This window comes from Myotis daubentonii, chromosome 9, assembly GCF_963259705.1.
Source record: "Myotis daubentonii chromosome 9, mMyoDau2.1, whole genome shotgun sequence".
Taxonomy (NCBI): Eukaryota; Metazoa; Chordata; class Mammalia; order Chiroptera; family Vespertilionidae; genus Myotis; species Myotis daubentonii.
This window is the reverse complement of record NC_081848.1, coordinates 19,177,937-19,201,671: the sequence shown is the minus strand read 5'-3', so window position 1 is coordinate 19,201,671 and position 23,735 is coordinate 19,177,937. Positions and strand designations below refer to the sequence as shown.

The 23,735-nt window shown below is 34.8% G+C and overlaps 1 protein-coding gene and 1 long non-coding RNA gene across 2 annotated transcripts in view; both read right to left on the bottom strand.

Moving 5' to 3' along the window:
• Positions 1–14,162: 14,162 nt before the first annotated feature.
• Positions 14,163–16,777, bottom strand: LOC132240633 (uncharacterized). Its single transcript, XR_009454368.1, has 2 exons — positions 16,509–16,777; positions 14,163–16,410 (listed from the first exon to the last, which is right to left on the bottom strand). It is a non-coding gene; the product is annotated as an uncharacterized LOC132240633 (long non-coding RNA).
• Positions 16,778–17,236: 459 nt separating this feature from the next.
• PGR (progesterone receptor) overlaps positions 17,237–23,735 on the bottom strand; it is a 69,003-nt gene continuing 62,504 nt past the window's right edge. Inside the window, exons 7-8 of the mRNA XM_059708072.1 lie at positions 20,576–20,733; positions 17,237–17,944 (exon numbers count right to left, since the gene is read on the bottom strand). Coding sequence (XP_059564055.1) covers positions 17,789–17,944; positions 20,576–20,733 — 314 coding nt within the window. The 3' untranslated portion in view covers positions 17,237–17,788. The remainder of the gene's footprint in view (positions 17,945–20,575; positions 20,734–23,735) is intronic.

The window sequence follows — 23,735 nt, the reverse complement described above, 5'->3', positions numbered from 1 at the left end:
GAAAGTCAGTTTCAGAAAGGGTAGGTGAGTCACACTCGCTCAATAAGAAGTGTCAGAGTACAGCTTAGAACCAAAGCTTTTTTCATACGTTTCCAAACTCCCTGTATTTTAGCCTGCCTTGATAACGTTTGTTCTCTTGCAAAAGAGACGCTTACATTTCTCTAGATTGCTGTGTATGTAATCTTGCACTCATTCATTCACAGAGAATTAAGAATAGACATTTCCCATTCCAGGTTAATTTCAGTGTAAGCCCTATTTAAGTAGAAATAACTTGGGATAGTAATGAAGAGCTATAGCTCCACATGATAAATGCAATTTAATTCTAGGCAAGTGTTTTTAAAAATATGAAAATTATGTGAAGTGTGAGTAGCCTTTAAATAAAAGTTCAGCATTTTCTCAGTTCTTGAAGAAATATATTTTGTAGCTACACAGTATAAGGACAAGAAATCAGGTGAATTCAGCCCCGTTTCAATAGCCAAATCAGATAATGTAGGAGCAAACAATAACCTCTTCCTGCCGCCAGATCACCCCCATGTGAGCCAGTTTCCTTCAGAAAAATACTCTATGAACTGAGTGAGCTATTCCACAGGAAATTTTTGTTTTAAAGGATATACCAACTTTAAATATAAAATGTTTTCTTTTCATAAAATTTGCTTAAAAGGAAGGTCTCTTCATAGTCAAGACTATGAGTCTACTTGGGAGGAGGGAACTTGAAAAGTCATGCGGATGTGCAAACAACCATTTGTGACCTCCTATTTTTCAAGCCGCAGCTCCTCAGCGATCTCCCCTTGCAGGGCCCGGGTCTGCGGGGACAGTGACCAAGGAACTGCCCAGGAGAGTGAGCAGGCCGCAGGCCACAGAGGACCTGGGGACCCATCCTCCCGATGGACTTCCATACAACTGCCTTCTCTCAGGTGCCTTGGCTTGTCTGCCAGATCAGCGTTCTAATTTTTGGGGGAAAGGTATAGTGTTTTAGGGCTTTTAAACAGATAGCTGTAGCAGTACAATTAGTGTTTTTGGTTATTAAAAATCATATACATTTATTGACTACAATTAATTAATTAATTAATTAACATTGTAGAATATATGTTCTAACATATATAAGGATTGTTAGCATGTGCTTACCTATTACTTAGAAAAAGTATGTTTGCATGGTGTTTTATAATGTGTGAAGCAATATTACAGGCACTATCTCATTTAAATGCAATGCTCTTTTTTGAAATATTCTTCATTTGATAGGTAAAGACACAGAAAAGTTCAGAGAATTGAAGGTGATTCCTAAGATCACAAAGTATTGCGTTTCACGGACGTGACAAACCTATTTTGTAAAACTGAGTGGAGTACTGAGTGCTGTCTGCTTCACTACAGGCATTTGAGTGCTAATAACCACCCTCTGAATTGGTGCTTCGGCTAGCTCTGGGCGACTCACAGTTGTGCACGGTCTGCTTCACTAGCCATTTCCATTCTTATCTACATGCCTTAATCTTTTATCAGCCAGGTTATTGTTTTATATGTTTTAGAACTTGTCAGTGAGAATTTACACCTTTAAAAAATCAACACAACACTTTCACCAAAATTCAGAAATTTGACCAAGCTAATGTAATACCCATTGGCTAAACTAATATGAATATTACATAATAATTTTCCCCTCAGTTTGAATTTTGTTGCATAATTTATAGATTTTCACCTTAGTTATTATATATTTTCTCACGTTTTATAATAATTTATATGATATTTCTTAACTATGCATAATTTCAACAAGTGCAATGTCATTTAGGAACTTGAATAACTTTATAATAGTGGGTTGCTTGTAAATCATAAACACTTTTATGAAAATCTAACCATTTTGTGACACTGATTCAAGTTCATAAAATTATTCTTCTCTTTGGTGAATTTTCATAACTTTAATGGTGTAGGAAGAGCACTACCCCTTTAAAGCATTGTGATCATTAGGATATGTGTGAGATTTGTAAGGATCAAAATAAATTCGACAAGTTAAAACATTTCCTCTGTTCTATAGCATCCATATTGTTCACATTTAAATCTTACTTAAGGAAAATATTTTTATTGTGCAGTTCTGCTAAAATTGTTCTAATAAATTAAGGGAGAATTATTCTCAAAACTTAAATATGAATTTTTGAATAACCTGATATGTACTGAATTTTTCTCCTGTGGCCCAACTTAAAGTGTTTTTAGCAAAAGTACTTGGTGTCTACATTTGTCCTACCTTTAAATAAGTCTGAGATGATTGTTTATCTTAACCTTCTGTACATAAGAATTAAAACATAAATATTGAAAGCTTTGAATGAGGACAGGCATTAAGGCATCAATTTTATCAGAACTATTTAGTAAATATAAAAATGGCAATATTGACGTATGAATTTATCCTCAAATTTCTACCTCTTATAAAACACTTTTCCCAAGGCTTTTGTGGCTACCCTGAAGCTATAAGCAACAAGTCAAATCAGAGAAATGACTTCCTCATTTCTTTTTCTGACATTTCACTGTTAGTATATGGGAAAGCAGTGGGTTGTTTTTTTTAAAAAAATGTCCTCACCCGAGGATATTTTTCCTTTTGATTTTTTTTTTTTTTGAGAGAGAGAAATTGAGAAACATTGATGTGAGAGAGACACATCAATTGGTTGCCTCCCACATGCTCCCTGCCCAACTGGAGCCAGGGATTGAACCGTAACCAAGATATATGCCCTGGACAGGAAATTGAACCTGAGACCCTTTGGTCTGCAGGCAGAGGCTCAAGCTCTAACCACTGAGCAACTGGCCAGGGTGAAACTTTGACTTTCATGGATTATATATCTATATATATATATAAAAGCCGAATATGCTAAGTGTCTTGACCATTTGACCAGTCGCTATGACGTGCACTGGCCACCAGGTGGCAGATGCTCTGACGGGTAGGTTAGCTTGCTGTTGGGATCCAGCCAATCAGGACTGGGTGAGACGGGCCAGACACACCCTGGAGCCCTCCCATGGTCCCTCCCCAGCCCCGATCATGCACCGGTAGGGTCCTTTTGGCTGGCCTGAGCCCTCTCGCAATCCGGAACCCCTCGGGAGATGTCTGACTGCCAGTTTCGGCCCGGTCCCGCAGGCCAGGCCAAGGGACCCCACCAGTGCAGGAATCTGTGCACCAGGCCTCTAGTACATATATATTCATCAAACTTTATATAATGTTCAAGCACAGGTTATGGTGTTGGGAACTACGAACTATTTATATTTTGATTTCCGTGGAAAATTGACTTTTTCCTCTAGAAAACTTTTTATAGTTTTCTTAAGGATTCCAAAGCTGTTCATTTTGATGAGGCTTAAACAGGCAGCCCATTTATTATTATTGATTATTTTACATTTCTTATTTTTTCAAATAAAAACCATTATAAAGATTTAATAGGTATGCTAAGAAAAATAATTTAATTTGGAAAAATATGACAGAAACTCCTTTTCTTTTTGGAAGAGCAATAGTGTAAGAAATTGTTTTTCAAATGTAATTAACTACTCTGAACCTGTATTTCCTCTTCTTTAACCCCTAGAGTACCGGGGAGTGCAATCGCGCTCCTCCTGTCTTTCGCCAAAAGTGCCAGGAGTGCTATCGCGCTCCTCCTGCAGTGTCACTATTAGATGCTAGTAGTTCACTCTTTATTGACAGATGACACCCAAGTGCAGATTACTTATGACGCTGAATGTTTGTAGTTCTAAAATTTTCCACTGCCATTTATCTGCCTAACTTTTTACAGGTACTATGATTTTATAAAGTTTACTGCTGTAAAATCAGCAAAAATGTCTTGGCAATTTTAGCATAGTTCCTAGGATATTGGTTGGTACTCAAAGGGTTAAAATGGAAGTCATAAAATTTAGATGGAAAAATTATTGTAAGAGCTAGAGATAATATACATAGGACTTCTCCCTAGTGTAAGGTCTGGTGCATAACAGCTACTCAAATAACTGAAAACCCCCCAGTAATACCTATCAAATGCATATTGATTACTGGTCTATCATAAATAGGAATTAATATTAACACAGATTAAAAGAAGCAGTTAAATTTTATGAATGGAGAATGAATATATTTATACACCATATTTATTTGATGTTAGGGATGTTTTTTGATCCCTACCAGGAGGTGTCAAGGGAAGGTTTTCACAGACTGGCTATGACTTCCACGTGGCTGATGGCATTGTAATATAACGTGAATTATAAGATGCATCCTAGGTTTAGAGATCTTAAAATGTGAAAAATCAATGACAATACATTAAAGTTGCCTTCCACCATAGGAAGGAAATAAAATATACTAGACAAATCAAGATATATGCTACACACACATTATCATACACAATGGTTAAAAATGGTTAATGTTGGATATTATTTTATTCTCCTTTAAACATATTTTATTCACTTATCTGACTTAAATTCTGAAAAAAATTGAATATTTAAAATTTCTAGGCTGTTCAGCATGTGACAGAACAAAAACTACACAAAACATTCTCAAAATAAGGACATTACTGTTTGGTCCCATGGTAATTTTTGAGATATACTGTAAACAATATTGAAGTCCTTTAATGCCAACAGAATAAAATTTTAGATTTATAATTTAAAATTAAACAACTATTTTACAAACAGATTTTCCAGAATTATTGTTTTATTAAGTATTGTAATAAATTCAAAAATTATTTTCTTTCTTTTCCTACATACTTCTTTTCAAAGAAACATTATTTCTTGGGGAGAGGGAAAAGGGTTACTATAGATTGGGTGAGTTCAATCTACCTTAAATGGAAACTGTCTCAAGCACAGAAATTGAAGAATTGTGGCTATGCTAGTAGACAGTTTTATTGATTTATATGTGATTGTTTTTCATGTATAACAACAGTCCATCCTTAATCTCATATGCTGAAAAAATTTACCTTAATGAATACCATGCTATTGAATTTCACAAGATGTCAACAATGAAAAATTACCATTGTTTATGAGCTTTATGTAAGATAACAATCTAAATGCCCTCTGAATCCTTAATCATCTACCTATTAAAGAAAAAGTCACTTGAGTTGGACAAAATACTGAGATAGTGTGTAGTATGTCAGGCAAGTCACTTATACGAATTTAGTTAATCCTCTCAACAAACCGGTGAGAGAGGTTCTATTATTATGCTCATTTTACAAATAAGGAAACTGAATCAGAGGTGAAGTTAGCAAATGGTGCAGCCTGTAAGCAGACGGAGACAGGCTCCCGAACCTGAGGTGTCCCACGCTGTGCTACACGGCTTCTTCTACATCACAGCAGGACTATGTGCAGCTGATGCCATTCGGAGAGGAAAGCCGTTTGCTTTTTCATAGAGTGCTTCAGTTCTTTCAAGCTTATGAATTCCAAAACTGCTCAAAATAACTGATCACAGATGTCCGCATCTTATAAAGTCAAAATATTCTATTCACTTCATTTAGGTCATTTATAGGTTGAAATTTTACCTCATCTGATTATCAGGATGCCAATATAACATCCTATTATTTAAATAAAATGCTGCTTTTGAAAAGCAGGTAGAAGGATGCATACACTCATTAGCTTGTTAGAGTGACTGACACCAGGGAAGAGTGTCACATGCATTTACACCCAGGGCTATTTAACACATTTTCTGTTTATTTATTAGTTAACTTCAATGTAAATTAGAAAAACTCCACAAATATCAAAATCATATATTTACAAGAAACATAGCATAGTGTTTTATAGGCAACATACATTTCTCAACATTATTTAAGTTAAATATGAATATGAGGACATGTTTAACTTTTAAACTGAAAACAGCATTGAAGAATAAATGAAATAATTTTTAAAAACATTATAGGAACATTTTCATGGTCAAATAATCCAATAAAACTTTCTGGTTTCTCCAGTCTACTACAAATGTAGCTGATTGATTGAATAAGAAACATGTGTGTTTAAGTTTCAAACAGTATCTGACATCTTTATCAGCTGGAACTTAAAAACAAGATTTGTTCTACATTTTTATCTTTGTGTCTCCAAATGCCTAGCATTTAAGGCCTTAGATAGGTTCCATCTACATTCTTATACATGAGGTTCCTTATACATTTTAGGCACTTATTTTATTTATTAACATTTGCATATTTTCAGTATTATACTGGAATATATATAAAATATATAAAAATTATATTCTAATAATGAAACCAATGCACAATAGCCTGGAAAACTCCGCTACTAAATTAGATTACATTCTCTTTCACTTTCATTTAAATGCATTAAATTTCATAAGAAAATTTATATATTTGTATAAAAATATCAATCTTTTCACATTACCAATCTGAGTAACCAAAACAGTGCTTTATTAAAACTTACTAGATACCAGTTGAGTGTATTGTCTTTGTGAACAATTAGTTGGATTTAATTTAATTGTCTGAGATTCATTCCTTGCTTGATTAAAATGTACACACAGTCAAGGATATTGTCTACATAATGCCAAGCTATACATGTTAATATACCACCTTATGCCATGTAAACTATTGTAAAAACTAAAATGTTAATTAAAAATTTAAAGTGACTAGTAAAGAAATGTACTGATGATTCTTAAGTACCTTGTGTATTTTACTGTGTATTGAGGTTTGAGGCACTCTAATTCATTAATGAAGAGATATTAAGAAATGAGTTATTCTTTCTTATCACAACAGAATAGTAATAAGAAGAATAATAAGAATTAGTGGTAAATTATTTTTAAGAAAACATATTATTTGAAGATGATCCATTTCAAACCACTAGCCAATGTAATGTAAGATACTTGTCAGGTAGAACAGACTGACTCAGTTTTCTGATGTGACTCGCAAAATAATTTTTCCAAAATCCACCTTTCCTTTAAAAATAGAGATTAGATTGAAAATAAGTATGTGATAATGTTGTTGGGTGCCCATTATCACCTAATTTTTATAGCTTTTCATTTGGCACCCAACCATCGCCTGCGAAACAGTGCCAGTTGCATATAGATGGAGAGTCTCACTTTCTTGACAATAGCCTCAGATGAGTTTCCAGGGTGCTTTCAAATACTGCCGTGCCCTCTCAGAAATGAGGCAGTAGGTGTGTGAAACTGGGCTCAGGAAGTGTATGGGAGTTAAATTCCTTTAAAAGTATAAGTCCGGTGTACGTACTTACTGTCCTACTATATACTCAAAGTAGAGTAGTAGCAACGTGAACCAAAAGAGGCGTGGGTCATAAGAGAGGGAATGATGGTTTTCTGCATCACTTGCCAAATATTACACTACTTTTATTTTTTTGTTTTAATTTTTATTTTATTGATTTGAGAGAGTGATATCAATTTGGTGTTCCACTTAATTATTCATTCATTGGTTGCTCCTTGTATGTGCCATGACAAGGGATGGAACCCTCAATCTTGGCTTACTGGGATGATGCTCTAACCAACTGAGCTACTCAGCCAGGGCCATTACACTTGTTTTATTTAAAATGAACAGAGTGGATAACTTGGAATATTTCATCAAGTTCAACATAACAAAATGTAAAAATCTGCTATATGCAAAGAAGTCTGCTAAATATTTCAGGTGGGTTATAAAACATTCTATTTCAATTAAGTATGGGATAATGTTGCCATTGCCAGAAGTCTTAGACATTGATTGATGGAGAGCCTCACTATTTGACACACATCTCATTGGGATTCCCAGAGCACATCCCAAGAATGTACTTGTTGAAATATATTCCTCTTCGTGTTTTTCTTTTTGTCACCTGACCCTTTTCCTGCTCAGTTGGAAGCAGCCATGTTGCTCCACGGAAAATTTGGACTGTTGTAGTAGAAATGCTTAAAGAAAGTCAATGTTCAGCTTCTGACTTCCACAGTGGTCTTTGAGAAGAGAGCAAGACAAGTCTGGAGAATGCTGCTTTCTTAGAAGAAAAAAAAAAAAAAAACGGTCTTCCAAATTTCGAAGGTACCCTCAAGAGGCAGACTCAAAAGGAGAGTCACTAGGAGTTGGCGAAGAGAACTCAGTGTAAGACCCAAGGGGAGACTCAGACAGGCAGGAAGAGGAAGTGAGAGGCTTCTGTTATTCAGAAAGCGGCAGAGGTAGGGTAAGGATGTCAGATGACAGTGTCTCAGTTTTGAAGGAGATGGGATGGCAATAGAACATCTGGACAAGTAAAGGGGAGTCCAAGAAAACTGTGGCTTTTGTGCATGGCCGCAAAATCTGCAAACGTCTCAGAGATGCCTGGAGTCGGCCTGGTGCCAGCTGGGTGAGGGCTTAGCAGGTAGTGAAGTGGTGAGCCACGGCACGGCACTTCTCGAGGGGCAAAGTACCCCAGCCAGAGGCCAGATGGGGAAAGCAGCTGGGCCTAAGCAGGCCATGCTGAGCCGGCATAAGATGGAAGGTATCAAGTTAGATAAGTGACCGCACCTGGCAGTGCTGAAGAAGAGAGAACGGGTGAGTCGACAAGCCATAGACTTGACTATGGGGTGACAGCAGTGGATTGTATGACCAGGCACAGCAAGGGACTGATGAGGCCCATGAGGAGCAGGAGAAATAAGCCCCTTCTCATTGCCACCACCTGCATAGTATAAGCTTCTTTCTCTACTTAGCTGCCATTGGTTAGTGGAGGAGGAAGAACAGTCCTTGATGGAAACTGAACGGGGTAATAAAAAATAAGGCTCTTTTAAACTAAAGAGATGGATATTCTTAAACGCCAGGTTTGCTCGCCATTCTATCAACCATCAAACTCCCCACACTCTGTGAAGAATTCATGAAGCCAAGGTCCCTTACGGAGAATTAAGCATTTTGTGTGTATACCATTTTGTAATTATACTGGGAAATGGCATCTAAAGAAGGAATCTATGTATCGTAAAGGATGTGTTTATTTTTTATTAGCTTAACTCAGTCTTCCTTTCTTTCCCATTTGCTGAGTCTTGAGCTGTTCTAGTCTCACTTTTATGCACGGACTGGGACCACAAGGTTCAGCAGGCATGCAAAGGCGGGGATGTTAGGGAAACCTACAGATTGCTCAGTTAGATAGGATTCATGCACTTAGTAAACTTTCTTTGTTTTTATTGTCTTTCTTGATTTAAAAAAACCTAAAATTTTAATACAGCAGGATAGATATCTGAACTTGTATTTGAAAATTTATATGGTATATATTATCTATGTTCATAACTTCTGTCAATACTTCTAAGTTATGTTTTTAAAACTTCTGGAAAATTAGGGAAGAGGTTTTGATTATCTCTAAATTGTCATTGTTTATGACCATCATTAATCACCAAAATATTGCAATTTCCTAAAAAATAATTCTGCCTCCACATTTAGCCATCTCAAACCATTCTCAGTTTTTCAGTGAGAGTGAATACTCTTATATACCAATCTGAATTCTACTGCATTCCTGCTTACAACAGAATTAAGACCACACAACTTAACATGGTATACAAAGCCATTGATGATCTGGACCTTGTTTTCTTCTTCAGCCTCATCTTCTATTAACATAGGTGGTTGAGTATTTTATACTGATGTAAACTATTAACAGAAATTTGAAGTTTTAGAGTTGAAAGCCTTCTCTCTCTCCCCCTCCCTCCCTTCCTTTTTCTTCTTCCCTCATTCTTCCTCCCTTCTATCTTTCTCTTTCTTAATTTATTTTTTTTATCTCTCTCATTTGTCTTTTTTTCCTTCTGTTAAGACATCCAATTGGCAACCAAACAGAGACTTAGAGGTCACGATTCCCTGCACACTCCCCGCCCCCCCCCCAAACCATGTAGCCTTAAATTAGAAAATGATGGACTTTCTTAAGAAGCAAAAAACAAGTCTCTGAGCAAATTAACATTTTAAGTTTGGATAGTGAATAATTTCTCTAACTTTTAGCCTTGTTATCACTGTAATCACCCATGTTTTGTGTCATCTGCTTGCTCAATAATCAAGGGAAAAATATTTAAGCTATTATTTAGAAGAGATCTTACTTCACTTTTGTAAGTAATATTTACTCCTTCCAAAAATACAAAGAACTTTTTATATTTTCTTCTGTTGCCCCCCAAATTTAAAGTTTTTTTTAAAAAATCTCTTTAGTCTGATTTTTCCTCTGAATATGCACATATCAGAAAAGTTAAAAGGCACAAAATACTCAGGTCATAAGGACATACTTTATTGATTAAAGTGATGAATTCTAAAGACTAGGAAAATCTCTTTTCAGCCCTAGTTATCTCAAATATAGGGGCCACCACTTTCAGTAAATTTTGGATAGTATTTTTGCCCTATGGTGGACTAGCAGAGCTGCATATCTTTATTTTGACAATAATACAGTATGCTTACATTAACTCCCTATAAAAATTGTTGCTCTTTCTCATGAGTTTTAAAGCTTTTAGAAGAGCAAGACTTACTTTTATTACCTCAGATCTCTGGCTCTTAACTTAGTTTAGGAGAGCTGTGATAGATGTCCATTGATTATTTTGCTATTATCTCCCCCACCTCCCCAATTTTGTAACTACTAAGTTAAAGCTGCATAAACTATATCAAATCAGTATGGAATTAATTGTTATACTGCTCAACAGCTTGAATTGATATGTCTTTTAATAATAAAACAAGAAACAAAACACCATTTCTTAATAGGAATAGTTTCATGGGGAGATACTATAAAACCTAAACTTTTCTGAGAGGAGGAGATAGTAAATGGTATTTGTAGTGGTAAAAAGTTTAAAAAGTTTTTTTTTCCTGTTAATTTCCACACAAGAATATTCCTTCCATTGATTCTCCAGAGTAAGTGAGAGGGATGAAGGGAGGGAGAGAGAGAAATATTGATGTCAGATGTGAGAAACACACATCAATGGGCCGCCTCCTGCACACACTGGACCAGGGCGGGGATCCTGCAACCCAGGTACATGCCCGTGACCAGGAATAGAACCCCAGACCTCTTGGTCCTCAGGCTGAAGCTCTAACTGCTGAGCAAAACTGGCCAGGGCTAAAACAACTGCTTTTTAGAAATAATTCATAACAATAAGACCTCACAGGTAAGTAGACATCTTAGAAGAAATGTTAAGCTTTATGTATAACTGACTAAAGGAAACGTATTTAAGTGTGTTTTGTTTAGAATAATTTGTCTGCTAAATTGGATATATCAGGATTTGATGTTTTAAGAGCAATTTCAAGATTATAAAAATAAGCTACAGTGTATGACTTGATACCTATTTACATTACCATTTAAATATTTTGCCCATATCCCTCTACATATTGACCATGATGCTGATGTCACACTGCAGGGTTAATACCACACATTTTCTTTAAAAAAGAAAAAATGGACAGGGTACGCTTCCTTAGCTGCTTAATTCACATTTCCCTGAAAGCGCTTTGTCAGTTAAAACGTTCAACTGGCTTAAAAGTAATGCTTTCCCCATTTCTCCATGAGTGGAAAGAAAGCAAACAAACTTGTGTTTAACAGTAAGGTCAGCCTGACATAAAGCAACACGAGTCAGTAAATTGAAAATGAGGTTGACATTCTGGGGCTAATCCAGCAGTCCAGCAACAGTCTTCCAAACTCCACAGCTGCACGAGGCGGTGGACAAGCGAAGATGCAGCCTCCAGGCATGTGCCCAGAACTGCCTTGGAACGTGGCCAACTCCAAGGAGAGGAACAGACCCATCCCTTATGTTTTGTTTTTTTTGTGGGTTGTTTTTTTGTTTTTTGCTTTGATTATAGGACATTCAGGTAGTGTATGTATTAAATCACTGCTACTCTGAACTTCTGCTTTTTTAACTTATCACCAAGACCCCCAAAATTCTTCAATATTCTGCAGTGACAGGGAGGACAAATTGTTAACCTACTCTTGGCTTCTTATTTTCAGTGTTTCTATGGCCACCTTATTTCTGGCTTAACTTTGAAGCTATAAGTTCTATTAGCCCTTTAACATAAGGTAACATAAACTCTGCAAGGCCTTTTTTTCTGAGTTTCAATAGGAATGGATGTGATTCAGACCCCATCCAGGCTGGCTCCAGATTACGGATGAAAACCAATCCAGGTTAGATCAGATCCATAATATTGGGTGAGTAGTCAATTATTTTACTGCTTTTTGTTCAATTTTTAGATTTGATGAGGACCAGGGAATATGGAATAATGGTACAATAAATAGAGGCCACATGCCAGGTAGGAATTAAGACTGTCCGTTTCACCAAAAGTTAAGAAAAATACCATTAAACCACAGACCCTGAACAATATTTTCATTAAAATCATTACATGACTTAGCCTAGTGAAGATAAGCAATTCAGGGGTTGGCAAACTTACTAGATTATGTGGCTATGTATTCCCTGTAAAATTTAAGGGATGCCAACATTCCCAATATCCAATGGCTATTTAAAAGGCATACATTGAGCAAAAGTGAGTTATATCATTCCATGGGGTGTCTGCTTCTCCATTTCACTTTCAGTGAAGACATGGCTGTTGAGTTCTTGATTATGAAAATGAGACAAATTTAAATTTGGGAAAAATTTCTTTGAGTGTTGAGGGATTATGCACAATGTTTTGGAGAGTGTCAAGGTAATTTTTAAAAATTCATATTCTATCCTGAAATCTGGTGTGTAAAAGATAATATAGATGAGAGAAATCATTTAGGTATCCACCGCAAGAAAAACTCCAAAAATTTTAATAGCCATCTCACCAAAGGAATGCAAGATATCAGATCAAGGCAGACATGAAAATCTCTTGTGGATATTTTGTATTATAACCTTATTAAGAACAGGAATGTTATTTTTTTGGATTGATGACTTCATCACGATTTCTAGACCCATTATTCCCTTTTGTGGAATTAGTATCATAGTAAAAATGGTCTGAGCATGTAATACATACCATCGAATTTTGGAGGTGTTGTGTTCTAGTCAAGCTCTCTATATTTTAAAGAAATACTTTAAAAATGTCAAAATCAGTATCATTATTCTTAATTGATTTATAAGGAAGGGTGGTAGGCTCTTTAGATTTTTCAATGAAACAAACCCCAACTCAAAAGACTATAAAGAAATTAATTGAATACTTCTAGCTCTAATTTCAAATCAAAATACATCAAACATTCCTATGTACCTAGAGGAAACAAACTGAACTTCTAGATTCCTTGATTTCACTATAGAATATACCAGATTAATCTGGTAAAGTTATAGATAGAACTATGGCTTAATGAAAACGTAATAGCGGTTACCATTTCTGAACACCTGTATACTTATTTTTATTTTCTATTTTCATAAAACGATTCAGCAAAGGCAGGTTTAATCAGAGAGGTGAAGTGATTTGCTAAGCTCATTCAGATAGTTAATGCCAGAGAAGTGGGTCACAGGCCTCGGTCTGCTGTTTCCACAGTATCCATTATAATTATATCACTGTAGCTGTGGGTAATTTACAAGTTACAGGTTGAAATGCCCTAACTACAGAAAAGGCATTGTTTTGGCAGAAGCATATTGTCTATCCTCTGTGTAGCAATAAATTATTTTAATGTTAAATAAATAAAAAAATAATACTGTTGGCTAATTATAAAGTATCATTTTTTAATGAAAACACAAAAATTGTTATGTAACAACTGATATTAGAGGTACAATAGCTTTAGACTCAAATGGCTTCTCAAACTTTTAAAAGGGAAACATTTCATTAACTCAATAGTCTATTTGAGTAACCTTCAAGTATTTTCTGATATATAACCTGTTTTTTATGATATAGATATAATTTCATTTTAGAGCTACCACAAAGAGCGTGACCTAAAAAATAAAGTTTATAATGACTTCATGAAAAGAGACATCAGTAGTCAGGAATTTGTAGAGCAAAAGATTTAGAGACTAGATATCTTCCATTTGGTGATGTCATGTTGTTTTGCATAAGCTTTTCTTTTTTTTAAGATTAGCACAAAATATTAAATCCTAGTATTTAGACATGCACTTTATGAATTAAGATCAACATAAAAAATATCAAACATCATATGAGCTTGCAAAATAAGGAAACCCAACCCTTCTGATCACCACATTCTATTCCCCCATAGGTTAGTGAAATCAGGACATTAAAATTATGTAAAAATTTTTGTAAAAAATTATGTTGAAATTTAAGTCTGTGTTGATGAAAAAATATTGTTTTAATTCAAAGTAAGAAGATCAGATAACAAAATGATCACATCATTAACTGTTCTCTTGGGTCATTACTTGAGTGTGAAAGGCTAATGACATTGTTTTTATTTTTGGACACACCTACATTCATTTACCTATGTCACACAATTCATTCTGGGAGATATCATTCCCACATTGGTAGGTTTTCTTTATTATATATGAAATTAAAAAATGCATTTATTGGGATGAAATTTTTGGGAAAAAGACATTGAAAGCTTTTCAACAAATATACACACAGATTTAATGCAAATGAATTCTGATATGACTAAACTAAGGAATTATTTGATATTTATTTTAAAATTAGTATCTTATGTTGTGCTGCATTTGCCTCAGTAAAGTTATACATAAACAATCCTTTGAACTATCAAAAATCACATTGTATTTTTCATTTGTACATTCAACAAAAATTTGAGTGTCTCCTATTTAAGGCACTGCGACTTAAACTTACTATCGGACTGTAACTTTCTTGAGATACAAGGAACAATAACATAGAAGAATAATGCTTACTAGCACTTTTTTTTGGCAATAATAGCAGGTACTCAATAAATACTTGTTGAATGAAATCAGAAATCAGAAAAACTTATATACTGAGTTTTATAATACAAACAATTTAGGGCTACTTACCTATAAAGAAACAATTTTATTCTCTGAATTTTCCTTAGGGAGGAAAATGATATTCCATTCATTCAATTTAAACATTTAGAACAAGGAGCATTAGGTGTTCTTAATAAATATAAAATGTACTTACATTCCCCTATGGTATAATCAGTACAAGGAGATATCTCACAAAGTAGGAAGAAAATGTGGAAAATTAAAAAAAGGTAAAGAGAAATGAAGAGATAGAGAGAGGGACCATGGAAAGATAAGGTGATAAAGTCATGTGTGCAGAGACATGGAGTGATGTAACAAAAGAATGAGAGAGATCCACAGTAATACCAAAAATATAGAACAAATCATTGAACTTTCAGTTCAAGAAATGCTATTGACCCACCTCAGGTGGCTCCCAGACTTGTAGGAGAGTTGGAATTATAGAACAACACACTATTGCAATTCAAATGTGCACAAAAGGCATGGTGAACCTTAGGGGAAGCAAATAATTGCCTGGACGATGCAGGGAAGGCATAGAAATGATGTTTGGCTGAGTGTTAAAGGTTGAGATATAAATGGGACTGGTATCCAAAGGTGAAAATTTGGGTAGAAAATTGATTTACATGACTGGAACATAAGATGAATATATGACAGTGTTGGACAGAGAGAAGCAAGTTGTAAGAATTGATGCTTTAACACCATTTCAGACTCCTACTACTATGTGCTGGCATTAATAAGAAAAGTAGACCAAATAAAGTTAAAGGTGCTTTTGAAAAGCTTACTTGGAGATTCTAAAGTGCAGCTATAGTTGAGAATCACTATAATAAGTGACTGGAAGTCAGTGAATATTTTCAATGAGGAATTAGCGTAATTAGATCCTTTTAAGGAAGAAAACTTTGGCCTGGATAGTGCAAAGAGAATGAGTGTGTGGGTGTATCAATACTTGAAGAACTGAATACCAGTAGTGTCTATTATAATACATATGCATTCACAGAAAAGACACGACATAGACATACTAAGGAAGAGACCATTGTTATACTAATGTTGAGACTATTTGGAATACTTAGGTTAAACTGTTATTCAATGTTATAACCAAGAGTTACATGATTTGCATATTATCTGTTATATTTGCCACATAAATCTAGTGTGCTCAAGGCAAAGGCCCTGGTTGGAGCCTGTTTTAATACCCACTTCAAATGCCTTCTGAGAACCTACTATTTATAGATACTCATAGCTAATTCTCCTTTGTAAACTGAAGAAATTATTAGTAAAAAACTAATAATGCCAATTTTTTAATCAGATGAAACCATTTTATCTTGTTTTGGAGGCCACACTAGTATTCATGAATATTATTCTATGTTTGTGTCCCTTGTTAAACTGCAAGTATTTATCAGTTGAATGGAATGAGTAATTAAAAACTCATTAAGAAATCAAACTTCAGTGTTTTCTATATTGTTTTAGAAGTTATTTTGATTTTCTCATTAACAACTATTAATTTGCATAAGGTGGTATTTTTATTTGTCAGATAATGTCTAACTTTAAAGAAATTTAGAAAAAGAATTGGATCTCTGGTTTCTCTGGGTTGTTAAAAATTATATATGTATCATATACATGACCTATAATAGGCACATAGATATGCCTTTGGTATAAATTACTTTATCTAGAAAACATTGATGGATTTCAATTGAACTTTACCAGTGTTATGAACTTAGTTCTTCCTGTTTATATCTATACATATAGATGTGTGTGTGTGTGTGTGTGTATATATATATATATATATATATATATATATATATATATATATATATACACACACATACATACATGTATCTCCTTTGAAAAAAATAGATCTCCAGTGACTCATCTCAGGAAAGAACTCATCTAAAAGAATATTTTCCATTCATATGACAATAAAAATAAAAATTGTGTTTTCTAGTTATTATAATTGGTTGCATTACTTTAAGACAGTATCTAGTATTCCCTGAAGTATCTCTCTTAGAATTAGAACAAAGGCACTCAAAATGTTTCAACCTGTGATTAGTCTATTATGCTTCACTGAGTAGAGTAAGAGAATAATACTCCTCTCTTTTTATCCCTGCCCTCCCTCCCTCCCTCTCACCCTCCCTCCCTCTCACCCTCCCTCCCTCCCTTCCTCCCTCCATTTTTGGCTTCTTGGATTAGAGAAGATGTTAATAAGAAGCTCTGATCAAAAGGAACATTTTGCAATAAAGATATTATTATACCAGAGTTAAAGGTGAGGAAACTGAGAATCAGTAAAGTGACTTTCCACATGCTCTCAAGTAAGGAGTGGAATTAGGCCAGCAACTCTTCTGACTTCCCATTTCAATTCATAATATCTTACTAGAGCACAATTACCAAAGTTAGTAAAAAACTATAAAACCCACAATACTATTGTCATAATAGTATGGCTCTACTTAATAACTTCTTTAGAGATTTATGTCTCCAGACTGGAAAGCAGTCTTATATGTGAGCTACTTTTCCTAGTTTGAGGAACATCAATCTACTTCAAAAGTTTAAACTCCTTTTCTCTATGTATTTTCTGCATTTAAAAACTCCTGAAAATCTTTTAAAGGTTATAAATTTCCTTCTAACAAAAATGTATATACACTCATGTAGACAAAATTTTGCATACCATTTTAAAGGTCCATTTTTAAAAAAATAATCGAGGAGACAAAGGGATCTCCCTAAAGGAACATATATAATAGCTTTTTAGTATTACATGTAAGATTTTTTTTTCTCTCTAAAACAGATTTGTTAGATGCAAAAGTTTAAAATCTTCACCTAAATCGTATGAAATAACATGTATAAGTTTACCTTAACCCTCAATTTTAGTACTTTTTCAATCTTGTAAACTCTTAAAGAAAATATGGGTACACAAAACACTTAAAATTCTAATTACACCGTATAAATGAAAACAGTTAAAATATCACAATTTTCTCTGGAATTTATACAGAATGATATGATATGAATGTAAGGCTTTGAGAAGAACATTGTAAGAACTTGAGACCTCATAATCCTGACCCAAACAAAAACAGACATACGACAAAATTTAATTTTTAAAGGTAAAAATGGAATTCACTTTTTATGAAAGAGAAGATGTTTCACCATCCCTGCCAAGATTTTGGGTAATTGTGCAGCAATAACTTCAGACATCATTTCTGGAAATTCAACGCTCAGTGCCCGGGACTGGATAAACGTATTCAAGCAGTACAGATGAAGTTGTTTAACAAGCTGTTGGTTTAACAAATGGAAAAAAAAATGTAAGAAAAGTAAAAAATTCATATACTATTCAAGCATGGCAACTTATTTTTCTAACAATATAAATACTCACCAAGATGTTTTCTTCTTACCAAAATGAAAATAACTAGCTCCACTTTCTAGAATATATAAAATATCACACACTGTGTAATGTTATAATAGTAAAATAGGATTTTTAAAAATGAAAGTAGGTGGAAGGAAAAATGTCGGCCGAATAGGCAGATGTGTCCTGTGCCTTGTCTTGGAGCAGACAGAAAGAGCAACTAAATTGACCACAAGACCTCAGAAAGCCAAAGAAATTCTGAGAAAGAAGAACAAAGCAGGAGACTTACACTTCCTGATTTCAAGCTATACAATAAACTTATAGTGATAAAAACAGACCAATAAACCAGAGGAATAAAATCAAGAGCCCAGAAATAAACCAGAGTATATATAATCAACTAAGTTTTTTAAAATCCTCACTTGAGGATATGTTTATTAATTTTAAAGAAAATGGAAGAGAGGAAGAGAGGAAGGGAGAAAGGAGAGAGAGAGAAACATTGATGTCAGAGAGAAACATTGATTAGTTGTTTCTCATATGCCCTGACCAGGTATGGAACCCACAACCTAGATATGTGCCCTGACTGGGGACTAAACCTACACCCTTTTTTTTTTTTTTTTGTATGTATAATGCTCCAATCTATTGAACCACCTGGATGGGGCTCAACTAACATTTGACAAGGGAGCCAATAATACTTAATGAAGCTTGACTCCTCTTTCACCCCTCACAGAAATTAACTTGAAATTAATTAAAGATTTAAATGTAGGACCGCCCAACTGACATAGCTCAGTGGTTGAGCATCAACTTATGAACCAGGAGGTAATGGTTTGATTCCCAGTCAGGCACATGACTGGGTTTGGGGTTCAATCCCCAGTAGGGGGCGTGCAGGAGGCAGCTGATCATTGATGCTTCTCTCTTTCTCCCTCTCCCTTCTTCTCTAAAAACAATAAAAATATATTTAAAAAAATAAATAAATGTAGGAACTGAAAGCATTAAATGCCTACTAGAAAATAGAGAAAAAAAGCTCCTTGACATGAGTCTTGGTAATGATTCTTTGGAAATCACACCTAAAACACAAGCAACAACAACAACAACAACAAAAAGCAGGACTACATCAGTCTAAAAAGCCTCTGCACAGCAAAAGAAACTATCAACAAAGTGAAAACACAACCAAAGGTATGGGAAAAAAAATATTTACAAACCATATAACTGGTAAGAGGTTATTATCTGAAATATATAAAGAACTCCTATAACTCAGTAGCAAAAAACACCCCAACAAACAAATAAACAACAACAAAAAAACCCTACCCAAATTATCCAATTAAAGAATGGGCAAAAGACCTGAATAGACATTTTTACAAAAAAGATATATACGAGTGGCCAACAGGTACATGAAATGATATCATTAGGGAAATGCAAATGAGAACCACAATGAGATATCACCTTATTCCTGTTAGAAAGGTCCTGAGCAAAAAGACAAGAGATAACAAGTGCTGGTATGGAGGTAGAGAAGAAAGAACTCTTGCACACTGTTGGTGGAATTGTAAATTGGTACAGCCTCTATGGAAAACAGTATGGAGGTTCCTCAAAAAATTAGAAGTAGAACTACCATGTGATCCAGCAATTCCACTTCTGGGAATATATCCAAAGGAAACAAAAAAAACTCTAGCTAAAAAAGACATCTGCACCCTCATATTCCTAGCAGCATTATTTATAATACACAAGGGAAATAACCTACGTGTTCATCAATGGGTGAATGGATAAAGAAGATGGCATGTGTATATAAAATATATACCCAATGAAATATTATTCAGCCATAAAAAATTAAGAAATTTACCATTTGCAACAATGAGGATGGACCATAAAGGCATTATGCCAAGTGATATAAGTCAAACGAAGACTGTATGATCTCACTTACTAGTATATGTGGAATCTAATAATAATAAAAAAAAGAACCTACCAAACTCACAGAGTTTGCCATCTACACCTCATTTTAACTTCCTCTCTCTGAACCTCTACTGTATGTGGTGTCTCTGACTTTCTCATGCATGAGGGGTCCCCATAGGTATGTATGTTATTACATTGGGTTATTGTCTCTTGTTAACTTGTCTCATGTACATTTAATTATTAGACCAGCCAAAAGAATCTTGAAGGGTAGAGGAACATTTTTTTCCTCCTCAATTGTTATTAACTTATAATTCCATCAAAAATGCTATGAGAGTGTTATTGTCCACATCCATACTTTTGCTTTTCCTGTAAATTTTGTCCAACTGAAGGCCAAAATATTTTAGAACATATTCAGGAAAATGTATCACAATTCCTATCTACTATTAGATTACCCTCAAATTATAAAAATACTAGTAAGAGGACATTTAGGTGATCCATATAAAAAATAAACAAAGCAAAATATAAATTCTGAGCAATATGATGCAAATACTGTTTTAAAATATAAGTACAACTATAAATTTAAGGAAACCATATGACATAAAATTTAGATTTATTATTTAAAAAGTTATAGAAATTCAGAAAATATTCATTGATATTCTAGAAAATTAAATACTTACATCATGCAAGTTATCAAGAAACTTTGTAAGTTGGTAGAAACGTTGTGAACTAGAGACAACACCTTTTTGCCTCAAACCAATTGCCTTGATGAGCTCTCTAATGTAGCTTGCTCTCATTTCATCAAACTGGTTTTGACTTCTTAGCCCTTCCAGAGGAACTGTAGAAAGACAATCACAAGTGTCAATTATGCTTAAAATGATGACACAAGTGGTTTCTACAACAAATTTTTGGGCTGTGTGATGATTTTTTTGCTATGTAACTCTATACACAACATATTAAATAAGAAATAATGTTACCGATACTTTTAGGACATATGAATTTCTGGTTCTCTGGAAGAATATAAGAACAAGCAGGTAATATAAACATTTCAGCTTACCTATATTAGAGCTGGGTCAATTGTATTTAAATTAGAATTTGCTTAAAAGAGCACCTGACAGTATTCTACAGCTTTGTCTCAAATACTTGGTTTGATTAAGTGTGCAACAGCATGTAGTCTTTTTCTTTCTTTCCTTTTAACAAATACTTGGATCTCTCTGTGAAGTCTTGTGTTCTATGGATGAAGAAGGAGTGCTGTAATAAATCTCACAGAAGAACCTTACAGGGTGATCTGATCATAAATTCCTAACTGGGCAGGTCATAGTGAGTAGTCATGTCCAAGTCTATGACTTCCTTATTGAAAGGTTTTTAAGCTAGCCCTGTCCATTGTTCTTGTGCAACAACCTTAACACACCTTTGAAACGTCAGAATTAATCCTCTTTTTCAGACCCTTAAGAGAGCACATAATCTTAACTGTCCTGTAATCCAATCTCTGCCTTACTTTCTCCCATCTTCAGGCAATCTTCCTTACCTTTCCTCCTTAATTCAAAAGAAACTGCAAACTGTCATTCTCTGGAGCATTTAAGATTTGCTTCCTGGCAACTGTCATTAGTTTGGCTCATATAAACTCTTGTACAATAGTCTATAGATTTGGATGTTTCTTATGTCAATATCATATAAATCTCAAGTATCTCTCATTAAGATTATTCCTGGATAATTTATCTTTTTTGTTGTCATTTTAACATTACCTCATTAAAGTTTCTAACTCTTTCCTATTAATATGGGAGAAAACCATTGCTATTTGAATATTTCCCTTATATCCCTTCACTTGATTATATTGTTTTTATATTTTTAAATGTACATTTTAATTCTAATTTTGGGGTGATTACCTTTGTTTTCTTGGTATACAACACTATATTCAAATAATACCTTCATTTTCCTCTTTCCAGTATGGTCATGTACCACATAATGAGGTTTCTGTAAACAGCAGACAGCATATACAATGATGGCCCCATAAGATTATGATAGAGCTGGGAAATTCCTATTGCCTACTGATGTTGTAATGCAATACATTATACAAATACTTACCATTGTGTTACAATTACCTGTAGTATTTAGCACAGTAACATGCTGCACAGTTTTTTAGCCCAGGAGATATGGGGGAAGAATCTGTCACCCCAAATATGTCTATTTGGCATAAGGATTATTTTAGGCTGGCTAATTTAAAAAACAGCAGACATGGGAGAAACTCTGAAAGCCCAGTAGAAGTTACTCTTTGTAAAAGGTATTTACAAGTCTAAGGGACATCTCCAAAGGGTGTCTTCTGCTTTGTATCAGGAAGTGGGGGATGACTTTATCTCTAGAAACTCTTATCAATGCAGAAGACAGTGACTTAAATCTTTACCTTGTTGACTCTACTTTTCTTGTTAACCTCCAATAACTGCCTCCCTTCCACCATAAGCTTCTTTTGTCTGCAGCTGAAGATGGAATTTAAGGTGTGGCTTCAGCTATTTGGCAAATTACTAAATTTTCCTAGGTCTCTTCCATGTATTCAGGAGGTATACACGTTATTACACTTCTGTTTTTCTCCTGTCATTTATTACAGGGATGTCTCAGCCAAGAACCAAGCTGAATAGAGGAGAAATTATTTTTATTCCCCTACAGTAGTCTAGATCCCATATAGCCTACGTGTGCAGTTTGGGTAAGTGCACTCTATTTTTCACACATGATGAAATCACCCAATGTCTTTATAAGTAATGCATGACTGTAGTTGTAGCTCTTATTTCTGCTTCATGATTCAGTTCAGAACTTCCAGAATAGTAAATATAATAGTGGTGACAAATGCTCCTATTTTGTTGCTGAATTTAATGGAAATGACTCTTATTATATGTTAACTAGTAATTTAGATATTTACCTCTGAAATCTTTAATTCATATATCTAGATTCTAGGCACAACTTCCTGTTCTTACAGCTAAGTCTCTTATTTCCATTGTCAATTTACCTATAACTTTTTGCTTAAATATATAGGTCCTGTTGCCACTTGTCTAAGATGCCCTGGTTGATTTCTTCTTTTGTATTTTACTATTTTCTCTTGCTAGATCTTTAACAATTTGGGTGTCAGATCTCCTTCTTGATTCTGATTTCCCACAAATTTTAGTATTTTGCCCTACTTTTAAGACATTTTTCAACTTTGTCTTCCAATGCTTCTACTGACTTTTAAATTCTTCACATACATATCAATAATTTTAGTTTTCAAGGGCTCTTTCCTTTTCTTATTATTCTTTTTTCATAGTATCCAGTTCTTAATTTCGTGGGGTACAATATGTTCTCTTATCTTTCTAAGGAGGGGTTAACTTTTCTATTTTTCTGAAGTTTTTGTCTCCATGGTCTCTGTTTCCTTCAAGTTCTTTTTTTTTTTTCTGTTTTGTCTTTGTCTTTAATGTCAAAAGTATTTCTCATTGTTTATTTATATTCAAGAGTAGAAAACTAAAGAGCTGATTGATAGTTATATTTGAATGGGTAGTGCTCACTGACTGTGAGCTTTATTGCAGGGAAATCTAGCTGAGCTATTTCAAAGAGAAATCCCTGCTATTATTTAGTTACTAGGGGCCCGGTGCACGAAATTCGTGCACTGGGTGTGGGGCGGGGGGGGGGGGTTGTCCCTCAGCCCAGCCTGCCCCCTCTCACATACTGGGAGCCCTCAGGCATTGACCCCCATCACCCTCCAATCACAGGATCGGCCCCTTGCCCAGGCCTGATGCCTCTGGCCTAGGCGTCCGGCCAGGGCAGTGGGGACCTGCAGTGGCAGCGGCCCCGCGATCGTGGGCTTCGCTTTAGGCCCAG